An 11,811-nucleotide genomic window follows, 5' to 3' on the forward strand; every position below is an offset into this window, starting at 1 on the left:
TACAATTTTCAGCCGCGAAGTTATATCATGCATTTGTGTTGGTGTCTCACTCTTCATCCAGAACCTCACCTTACTGGCGATCCACTCACTGTAGTAGAGACATATCGATTCTTAGAACTGGTTTTCGACACCTGATTGACTTGGCTACCTCACCCTCGTCAGTTTAAGCGGAAGTGCTGGCAACACCTCAATGCCCTCCGCTGCCTGAGCAACACCAATTGGTGTGCAGATAGCTCTACACTGCTGCAGCTCTACAGAGCCCTTGTTCAATCCTGCCTCGACTATTTGTCTGTTTACGGTTCGGCTGCGCCCTCAGCGTTGCGTTTACTCAACCCACTGTGTTGTTCATCTAGCGATGGGAGCTCTTAGAGCGAGTCCAGCGACTAGTGTCCTGGTGGAGGCCAGGGTCCCTCCATTGAAGGTTAGGTGTGCACAGCTGCTCGCCAGTTACGTTGCACACGTTCGTAGTTCTCCTACACATCCGAATTACTGTCTCCTTTCCCTGACCACGGCAGTTCACCTCCTGCATCGGCGGCCCAGGTCAGGGCTTACGATTGCAGTTCGCGTCCGGTGCCTTCTGTCTGAACTGGAGTCCTTCCCATTACTACCGCTCCTCGAGGTCCATTCACGGACAGCTGTTGGTGTACACTTAGACCACAGATTCTTCTGGATCTTTCGCATGACCCTATGGACTCAGTTAACCCTGCAGCTCTCCGCTATCACTTCCTCACGATTCTCGACATGTACCAGATCTATGAAGTGGTTTACACAAACAGTGTAGTTTTAGCACATGTCCTTTGTCCCTCTGTGTCCACCACCCTAGTACTTTTAGGGTGGAGTTTATGTATTGCGGAGTGGCAGGCTTCTCTTCATTCTCATGGTCAGCCAGCCATGGTAATGTCTTGTTTTGTTCTTTTACGTGTTTTTGGGTCTCTGTGGTTTTCTTGTCCGATTTGTCCATTTTAGTGCTTGTTTCCTTTCTGTCATTCTTGTGGTTTTCTCCTTTCTGCCAGCTGTGTTTTGTATGTCTCGATTGTTTTACTCCCACCCTTGAGGAATTATTTTAATCTGAACGTGGGACGGATCACCTAGCAATTTGGTCCCTCGCCCCCCTCTTTTAAACCGAACCAAACAACCAACCAACCAACCAATAAACCAAATTCGATCCCTTTCCGAGTAAAAATACTCTGGCGACCCCCTGAACCATAATAAAAGTATGTCAGCGCTTTTAAAGGCAACGCATTTAATTTTCTTTCTATTGATGTTATACTGATCGAGAAATAAAGTGCAGTCTGAAAAGAGGTCGCAGTGCTCTGTGGGCAGAGATATATAATTATATTAGAAATTGCTGTACTTTGTGCCTTGTCTCACTACTGCCAATCCTAGCGATCTATTGTTTGGTAGAAAAAGCTTGTTACTGAAATGCATTCTCGTAACCGTGATGGCAGATCTTGCACATGAGCTGTGTGTGTGTGTGTGTGTGTGTGTGTGTGTGTGTGTGTGTGTGTGTGTATGCGCTCGTGTGCTCTTGCAGCCATTTTGTATCACATTTGGACGTGAGAATCTTTTAAATGCACTTTCATAAGTTGTTCACGTTCCGCGTGATACTTTCATCACAGCAGATCATAGGCACTTAAGCTGTCTGTAATACACAAGACGCTGCCACTACACCGCCGTTCCAGCCTGGAAGTTGATGTCGTTTAACTCTCCCCGCAAATCTGAAGTATTGTAATACTAACTATATAAGATTTACTGACCCTCACCGCCGTAGGTCCATTGCGCAGAAGTGGAGAGAGATTGATAGACATCTTGTTGCTTTTCACTGCTTTAAGTCTGGGCGAATTTGAACTAAACAGGTTTCAATTGAATTCGTATTCATTATTATGAGTACCAGATCTGAACGTGACCGAATTCGTAAGGCGCTTTCATAAAAACCTTTTCACTTCCGTGTGACAATTATACCATAGCACATGATCGTCATGAAACATACGTTACCAGCCATGCTGCAGCTGCTTTCTCCTACGACCGCGACCCCCTGGCAAGGCTTTGCGACCCACAGGTTGAAAAACATTGGTCTAAGAGATAACCTATAATGTTCAAACAGCATTTGCGTTACTACCACGATGGTTGCAGTGGCGGTATGCATGTGAACAAATAGAGAATTCATTATTTACAACGTACACACTATGCGATGAAAAGTATCCGGACACCTGTCTGAAAATTAATAGTTCGTGGCGCCCTCCATTGGCAATACTGGAATTCAATATGGTGTTGGCCCACCCTTAGCCCTGATGACAGCTTCCACTCTCGCAGGCACACGTTCAGTCAGGTGTTGGAAGGTTTTGTGAGAATGAAGTCTTTCGCTGGAAGATTTCAAGGGGAATTCCAGCGCATTCTTCACGGAGTGCCGCAATGAGGAGAGGTATCGATGTCGGTCGGTGAGACCAGGCATGAAGTCAGCGTTCCAAAACATCCCAACGTTATTCTATAGGATTAATGTCAGGACTCTGTGCAGGCCAGTCCATTACAGGGATGTTGTTGTCGTGTAACCACTCCGCCACAGATTGTGCATTATGAACAGATGCTCGATTGTGTTGAAAGATGCAGTCGCCATCCCCGCATTGCACTTCAGCAATGGGAAGCAGGAAGGTGCTTAAAACGTTGATGTAGATTCCGAACTTTGCTTGTTTATTTTCTACGTACATATGGAATATCCAGCGACCTCCAAATGCTTCCAACATTCTGTCGATTGTTAAATTTTCTCCAACCTGACAATTCTATAGACACTTTGCGACAAAAGGATCAAATATTTCATGAATCGGGGTGAGATTGTCATACTTAAACGTATCTGAGCGGGTTTGAATGTCGTCCAACCTTACTTTCCTAATCGGAAAAAGAAATCCGTGGCTCTAAAAATATCAGCTGTGCCATCAGTGCCCCACATTTCCTGGCCATTCAAATGACATTCTTCATACCAGCTATGTATAAAATGCGTAGTAACTCTTATATCTGTAGAATGTCTTCTTACAATCTCTTGAAAATCGATGCTTGGTTTTTAAAATGAATATTCCTATATGTAACTGTCAGTCAGCATTACACCTAAAATGTTTTTTAAAAATAACGAATATTGGAATATAGGAGGGTTGTTTAAGTAAGGGCCATTCGCTCTTATAGTCCCTAATCTAAAAAACCCCACGTGCACACTCGAAGTACTGTGCTACCCATGTAGCTGCTTCCTCTGTATAGTGCTCCCCCGATCTATCGAGGGGCGTCCTACAACCTTCCACCCCATAGCATAGGTCGAGGAATCTACAACCATTTTCGTCACAGAGTCGATGTAGCCTCTGGTTTAGATTCTCCAACCAACTCCAAACCAGATGACCCTGGTCCACCTTGGGTATAATGCTGCAAATCTTCAGCTTGGCTTCCACTCCTCGAGAGATAGAGGCTGCCTTTGGCAATTAAGCCAGAACCCGAGGATTTCCTCAGAACCCCGACGACTGGCATCGTTGGTGCCGACATGTGCAACAATCTGCAGCTGGCTGCACCCTGCATGCTCGATAGCTGCCGAAAGAGCCTCTTCCACATCCCAGACAATCCCCCCCCCCCCAAGCAAGTGCACAGAGTGAATGTTGGAATTCTTCCTCTCCCCCCCCCCCCCCCCACCCCCCAGCCGCTATGTTCCTGAGGGGCTCCATGACCCACCTAACATTTGAGCTCCCAATAACTAACAAATCCCTATCCCCATGTGCCTGTCCAGACATTGCTAAAGGAGCAGCCACTATCCTGATTCTGATCCAGCTAAGCCTCATCTCCCCCCCCCCCCCCTCCCCCCAAGCATCAGACAGCACACTGAATCTATTAGCAAAGTGCATGGGATTTGGTAGGAGCCTGCATCCCCCATGCAGCCTTAACCTTGAGGTGAGGTTTGAGACATCGACACAGTCCACCACCCACACTGAGGTTGGCTGAGTGACAGAGTTGTGACATCCCCCTGCACATGTAGTACAGCAGAGGCTGCCCCAGGGACCCCATCCTCAATGCACCTTAAGGTAGCACTTTGGAGCCTGTTGACTTTGGCCAACAAAGGTTCCAGCTGCGTTTGGACTGTGGAAAACTCCTCCTGCATCTGCACGCAAGAGCCACATTCCCTATCCATCTAGTTAATGTGATTTACTATAAGAAACTTACGGAAACCTACTGCCACACAAGGGTGTCAGAAGACACTCAACAATAAAAATGTACGGTAGAAGCTAGATCTGGTGCTTCTTTTCCTGCTAGGGGCCATCTAGTGAATAGTAAAGGAAAAATAGTGACCTACAGTAATCTGCTAGGAGCTATCAAGTGAATGTAGCTACGGTAAGCTAAACCTGTAGATTATCCCTCGTATTTATTATGTAAACAAACGTTCATTTACACGCGAAAATGACATAATAAAACTATAAAAACTGCTACCTTCAATGTATCAGGTCTAGATGATACTAATAAACGTAAATACCGAGTATTGTACACTGACAGATGCAGGTACAAAACAAAACCTTTAGCTAACAATAAGAGTTCAGAATGTAAAGCACAAATACCAACTCTACTTTCTAGGAACCGATGGGCTTACAGTACATGATCACTAAGGCCAACAACATGCTAAGGAATTTAAGGAGACGGCGAGGTGAGTCTCTCTGCTAATTAAACTGTATGTAACAAGGGCTCAGAAGTTGTACTAAAACACTGATTTACTCAGATATTGTAGTGTAACACTGATTTACCACGTATTTTAAGTTTGCTTAACTGTTAACGCTCGCAGGTTGCGCTAGTCAAACATATACATGTGCGGTTAGAATTCACTGTCAGTATCACTTTTCCTAATAAACGTATAAAAACTGCTACCTTCAATGTATCGACTCTAATTGACACTAATAAACGTAAATACTGATTACTGTACGCTGACTTAATTGATAATCCCGCGTATTAACATCAGTTAAGAATGCAAACAAACGTTTGCATAAATGCGAAACTGTCCAAACAGAAGTTTCGCTTTTCCTACTCAGACGCAAATAAAAACTGAAACCTTCAATTTATCAAGTCTGACGCTAATGCACGTAAATACTATAGAATATACAGCAAAAACAAATTACTAGCTAAATTACTTATCTCGTAACACAGCAAGCGAAAAGCGCTCGTAGCCGGCGTCAGAGCTGCCAACTTTGTGAATGCTCAAACGACGTTTGTATAGGTGCGCGGGAGCTAGATTCATCGCAATTTCTTTCTGACCTCCGGTGGACAGCAAAGTGATTCACTGGAAACTGCAGAGTGCAAAACTTTCTCTCACTGTGAACGCATGATCACTGTGATATTTGACACAGAGAAGGCTTCCCCCAGGGGGCTCGCCACACTTGGCGGTTTCATGCTTGACTGCCACGGGGCCCCAGCCTTTGCAGCACTTTTTCCATTCTGTGCTGTATGTCTATCATCTCCTAATATTTTTCTCCTCCCTTGGGGAACATGTCTGGGGTATTATTGGGAATGTTCTGCATTCTGTCGCTGACCTGCGAACAGTCTCAACTTTCTTTTTGGCTCCCTTTTCCTTTCTTTGTTTCCCTTCTCCACTCGTTCCTCCGTTTCGGTGTTTGACGATCCTCTTGTTTCCTCTTCTTCCTCCCTCTGTGCTCCTAAAGGCCGGCCCATGCGTCTGACGAGTAAAAGGTGATCTCAACACTATCCATCATCATGGCATCTGTTTGGCCATGAACGCCTTTCACACCAGCCCAGTTCAGAGACTGTGTGCTGAAGCAGCTAAACTACCGCTGTCCTACAGCTGTGACTTTCTCCTCAGCAGGTATGCATGCCGTTTGCCTGCCATGCGTGGCCACCCCTCCTGTGTCTCCTTCTTTGATGATTCCTTGAAATGTCAGTATGGGGTTCGTCCGTCTGTTACCTCCTGGAGTCGGTTTTCGCCACTTGCTACGGCAGTTTAGCTACATGCTACCTGCAACTTTCCCCGTGGGTGTGAACCCTTGACCACCTTGGCTTCGTGAAGCGGCCCATGTTAACCTCGTCCTTCATTTGCTTCCTAAGGACACTACTCCAGCCTCAGTCTATCGCTTTCAGTTTCATGACTTTCTCATGGAACTCGGCGATAGTGCCTGACCGACCGTGGGGTCGGGTGTGCCTTCGTCATTGGCACCTCTCTCTTTTGATATCAGCTTCCGGCACACTCCACAGTATTTACTGCCGAGCTTTCTGCTCTCTATCAGGCCATGGAGTACATCCGGTGACACAGCCTTCCCAAATGTGTCCTCTGCTCAGACTCACTCAGTGCCCTCCAAAGTATCTGTGCGCTGTACACTTCTCATTTCTTAGTGCAGTGGGTCCAGGAAAACTGTCACTTGATCACGTTTGGTGGAGCCAATGTCATGTTTCTGTGGGTCCCTGGACATGTCGATCTGCCAGGAAACTAGGCTACTGAGGCTGCTGCCAAGGCTGTAGTCCTCATACTTCAGCCTGCAGGTACCTATATTCCCTTCGATCTCTGCATTGCTGTCTGTCAGGAGGTGGTGTCCCATTGGCATCGCCAATGGTTTCACCTTAATGGGAATAACCTTAGGATTATGAAGCCTCTCCCGGCGCCTTTGACGACCTCGTCTCGGCCCTCCCACCGGGGGATTATTTTAACTCTGCTGTGTATTGGGCACTGCTTTTTTAGCCATCTTCATTTGTTCCCCCACCACGTTGTACACGTTTCTCCCAAATTTTAACTGTCCACCACTGCTGGAATGCCTTTTTTTACCAATTTACGTTCCAGCTTTGGTTTGCCATTTGATTTATCAGCTGTTTTAGCGAATGATGCATGGGGTGTCGACCGCGTTTTCCTTTTTATCCACCGAAGCAATATGGCGAAGGGCATTTAATTTTTTTGGACCTCCATTTTTGTATGATGTTTTTTACCCCTTCCTCCCCGTGCCGTCTCCTATTCTGTCCATTGAGACTGACTTACAGTCGTTCCCCTTGTCTCTGTGTTTGTCTCTCTGTGTTTGTGTTTGTCTCTCTGTGTTTGTGTTTGTCTCTCTGTGTTTGTGTTTGTCTCTCTGTGTTTGTGTTTGTCTCTCTGTGTTTGTGTTTGTCTCTCTGTGTTTGTGTTTGTCTCTCTGTGTTTGTGTTTGTCTCTCTGTGTTTGTGTTTGTCTCTCTGTGTTTGTGTTTGTCTCTCTGTGTTTGTGTTTGTCTCTCTGTGTTTGTGTTTGTCTCTCTGTGTTTGTGTGTTTGTCTCTCTGTGTTTGTGTGTTTGTCTCTCTGTGTTTGTGTGTTTGTCTCTCTGTGTGTGTGTGTTTGTCTCTCTGTGTGTTTGTCTCTGTGTGTGTGTGTGTGTGTGTGTGTGTGTTTGTCTCTGTGTGTGTGTGTGTGTGTGTGTGTTTGTCTCTGTGTGTGTGTGTGTGTGTGTTTGTCTCTGTGTGTGTGTGTGTTTGTCTCTGTGTGTGTGTGTGTTTGTCTCTGTGTGTGTGTGTGTGTTTGTCTCTCTGTGTGTGTGTGTGTGTTTGTCTCTGTGTGTGTGTGTGTTTGTCTCTGTGTGTGTGTGTGTGTGTGTTTGTCTCTGTGTGTGTGTGTGTTTGTCTCTGTGTGTGTGTGTGTGTGTGTGTGTGTGTGTTTGTCTCTGTGTGTGTGTGTGTGTGTGTGTGTGTGTGTGTGTGTTTGTCTGTGTGTGTGTGTGTGTGTGTGTGTGTGTGTGTGTGTGTGTTTGTCTCTGTGTGTGTGTGTGTGTGTGTGTGTGTGTGTGTGTGTGTGTGTGTGTGTTTGTCTCTGTGTGTGTGTGTGTGTGTGTGTTTGTCTCTGTGTGTGTGTGTGTGTGTGTGTGTGTGTGTGTGTGTGTGTGTGTTTGTCTCTGTGTGTGTGTGTGTTTGTCTCTGTGTGTGTGTGTGTTTGTCTCTGTGTGTGTGTGTGTTTGTCTCTGTGTGTGTGTGTGTGTGTGTTTGTCTCTGTGTGTGTGTGTGTGTGTGTTTGTCTCTGTGTGTGTGTGTGTGTGTTTGTCTCTGTGTGTGTGTGTGTGTTTGTCTCTGTGTGTGTGTGTGTGTGTGTTTGTCTCTGTGTGTGTGTGTGTGTGTGTGTTTGTCTCTGTGTGTGTGTGTGTGTGTGTGTGTGTGTGTTTGTCTCTGTGTGTGTGTGTGTGTGTGTGTGTTTGTCTCTGTGTGTGTGTGTGTGTGTGTGTGTGTGTGTGTGTGTGTGTGTGTGTTTGTCTCTCTGTGTGTGTGTGTGTGTGTGTGTGTGTGTGTGTGTTTGTCTCTCTCTGTGTGTGTGTGTGTGTGTGTGTGTGTGTGTGTGTGTGTGTGTGTGTGTGTGTGTGTGTGTGTGTGTTTGTCTCTCTGTGTGTGTGTGTGTGTGTGTGTGTGTGTGTGTGTGTTTGTCTCTCTGTGTGTGTGTGTGTGTGTGTGTGTGTGTGTGTGTGTTTGTCTCTCTGTGTGTGTGTGTGTGTGTGTGTGTGTGTGTGTGTGTGTTTGTCTCTCTGTGTGTGTGTGTGTGTGTGTGTGTTTGTCTCTCTCTCTGTGTGTGTGTGTGTGTGTGTGTTTGTCTCTCTCTCTGTGTGTGTGTGTGTGTGTGTGTGTGTGTGTGTTTGTCTCTCTCTCTGTGTGTGTGTGTGTGTGTGTGTGTGTGTGTGTGTGTGTGTGTGTGTGTGTGTGTGTCTGTCTGTGTGTCTCTGTATGTCTGTCTGTCTGTGTGTGTGTGTGTGTGTGTGTGTGTAATTGTACTGTGCCGACTGTTTGTCGCAGCACCAGACTTAGCCACGAGTTCCTTTGTGCGTCAAGAAGCCTGCCCTTAAAGCAGTTGTGGCAGTCTTCTCACGATGACTCATATTCTCACAGAATGTGCCCTGCTGGCTAATTCGAGAAGAGCCTTCAACCTGTCCACCTAGCTACCCCAGATACTTGCGGACGATGGTATAGGTGCTGACAGACGTTGACTGAGGAAAAGAGAATTTTATTTAAAATTTTTGTGTGTGTATCTAATTGTTTCAGCTAAATGACTCTTTAGCCCATTGTCATTTTCTCACACAATTTTAGTAATATTGTCTGGGACGAACCTTCTTAGAGTATTCTTAGTTTTACGCGAATTTCCTGTGCAACGAGGGACTGACAACCCAGATGTAGAGTTCCTTTAAACACGTAGTCGCTGTCAACAAATCTTATTTCATCCCTAATTGATATTTTGCTATGAACTTCACATATTGTGCCAAAACAAATGTGAACAGATTTTAGAAATTGATTTAGTGTGCCTTATTTAAGGAATAATTTAGTTATTCAGCAAGAAACAAACATAACAGGCTGTGATTTCTTTTTGTTGTAGGCTGTCCTGACACATCGGTCGAGGCTATAAACTAAAAGAAGTAATTAAGCACGTTAAACGACTAGACCCGACGTCTTGGAAGAAATGGGCCAAAACTATGGGAAGCAACGGAACCTCACTCCAGACAAAAACCACAAGCCTATCAGTCAGCAAATGGAATTGCCTCGGACTAGACAGATTTCTTGTCATGGTCAGCGTCAGGAAGCAAACTCAAAAGCTTCACTGACAGAACCGTTGAGTGTGTCACAGCATTCACATCTGGCAGAAATGGCTCAAGAAGACCAAGAGTGGATGGAAAGCATGGCTGCAGTCCAACGACAGTTCAGAGAGAAACTGGCATACATGGAGAAATATTTGTCGCAACGATTTGGCGAACTGAAGAGTCAGCTCAATCGGACAGTTAATATTGTAGAAAGCACAGTTGAACAGAGAAGATCTTCAGTTAAAGATCAGGTTGAAGTAAGACTTTCTCTGGTGGATGAGGTGGGAGAGAGACTGGCGACAGTACAGAAGCAACTTGGGGAAAAGATAGTGAACATGCAGTCAACCTTAGGTGAGAGATTAGTTGCAGTTCTAGAGAAGCAACGCCAAAGGCTAGTCGACGTACAAGAAAATCTGAAACGGCAGCATACAGCTGTGAGTTTCTCAGTCGAACCAAAGCTTATAGAAGTGCATGAGCAAGTGCAAGCGATGGTTCTGACGATGGAGAAATATTTAGATGACAGAGATGAAGAGGAGAAAAATCAGCTCATGGTGTTGCTCCACGAAATAAGTGATCGAATAAACCAGAATTTGGTGGACGAGGAAAAACAGTTACAAGGAAGTTTCATAGAACAGAGAGACGAGCTGAAGAAAATGTTTGACAATGTGCAACAGAGATTCGACCAGAGATTGACTTACTTGCGAAGCATGAGCGTCCCTAGTCTAGATGAGGTGCAACGTGCTGTGGATATGAGGCTCAACAGTGTAGAAGAGCACTCTGACCTCAGGTTAGATGAAGTCCACACTTGTCTTGAACAGTGGTTTGAAGAGGTAAAGGATCTCATCGAAAGGAGGTACGAGTATTTAAGAGAATTTCTGACCAAAAGGTTGGATGAAGTGAAAGACGAACAAGAGCAAAGAATAGAAGAAGAATCCATCTTCACACAACGGAGGCTCGATCAATTGAGGGAGCAAGTGGTGCAGCGGCTAAATGAAGTAAAATACAAGCTTGAACTGAGAATGGATGAAGTCGAAGGTAAGGTGCTGGATCTAGTTAATCAAATGCAAAATCAGCTAGACAGCAGTCTGGACGATATGAAAGAACTAACTGGACACAAATTCGATCAGGTACAACAGCTGACATGGCAGATGCTTGATCAGCAGCAGATTCTTTTGTGGCAAGGCTTCAATGGTGCCGCAGAAAAACTTGAACAGGGAATCGAAGAGGTCGAAAAGAAAGTAGAGCAGAAGCTCAGCTGCATAGAGGAGCAGTTAGATCTGAGGTTAAGTGAAACTGATGAAGCTATGAGAGAGAGAATTAAAGAGGTCTTGGATCAGCTGGAGCGGAAACTGGAGGAAGTTAGCTATGATGTAACAGAAATGTTAGTGGAGCTGTTGAACGAAACTACGTCAAGAATTAAGGAAATTACAGGCCATCTGGAGACGAGGGATCTCGAGACGCGGAGCCACACTGCCCACAGATTTGGCGATGTGGACGATCAGTTGAAGTGGAGGATAGATGAGGCGCGCGATCACATACGGTATAGATTGCAGATGATGGAGTCACAGATTCATGAGAGGATAGGCGACGTGGTAGAAAAAGTAGAGAATTCTATAGATGATACAGAAAAATGGCTTCAACTACTCGAATAACACTTGCCCTGTAGTTTAGTAGAAAATATGTTAATTAAATGTTAAAGGTAAAACATCGCTGCGGGCACGGCGATGCAAATCTACTTGCTGAGCATGAAACTGATGATTAAATAGGCTTTGTGGAATAATTTTACTGCTTTTCTCCAAAATGTTGCTACTGTTTTCAATTTCCATTTGTATATGACTTTCATATTTTAGCCTTGCCAGTGAGAACAGTCTTAGAAAGCTTATATCGATACAGCCTACTTTGGATGTTAAACGGAATTTCGTAGTAGTGTGAGTAGCGTATTAAAATAGATGAAGTACTGAAGCAACCAGTTTTAACACAATAGTAATAATAGAAATAATTTTAGTCCATCTCAAGCTCAGAGCAGCAAACTGTGGCTGTGGTGATACTAAAAGTAAATGGTTGCGAAAGCAATTGTGCTCACATTAGGCAGTGCTAACTGCCGTTTTAAAAGAACTCTATAATAAAAAGGTTTTATAGGTGTGTGCAAAATAGATAACGAAGCTTTAATGTATATTACATGGTATTCGTATAGAATTTTACTAGGTTAATAAGTCATCTTGATGAGATCAGGAATTGCATGCATGTTGGGAATAAATTCCACGTGTTCCATAAAACTTT

The 11,811-nt window shown here is 44.8% G+C and overlaps 1 protein-coding gene across 1 annotated transcript; it reads left to right on the forward strand.

Annotated features, from left to right (window-relative positions):
- Window positions 1-9,596: 9,596 nt before the first annotated feature.
- LOC124556049 (putative leucine-rich repeat-containing protein DDB_G0290503) lies at window positions 9,597-11,183 on the forward strand. Its single transcript, XM_047130082.1, has one exon. It carries the CDS (start codon window positions 9,597-9,599, stop codon window positions 11,181-11,183), a length of 1,587 nt encoding a protein of 528 aa, XP_046986038.1.
- Window positions 11,184-11,811: the final 628 nt, after the last annotated feature.

This window comes from Schistocerca americana, chromosome X (genome assembly GCF_021461395.2).
Source record: "Schistocerca americana isolate TAMUIC-IGC-003095 chromosome X, iqSchAmer2.1, whole genome shotgun sequence".
Classification (NCBI taxonomy): domain Eukaryota; kingdom Metazoa; phylum Arthropoda; class Insecta; order Orthoptera; family Acrididae; genus Schistocerca; species Schistocerca americana.

Coding starts and splice junctions, on each gene's coding strand:
- LOC124556049 (XM_047130082.1), top strand. CDS start 9,597: ATGGCTCAAGAAGACCAAGAGTGGATGGAAAGCATGGCTGCAGTCCAA.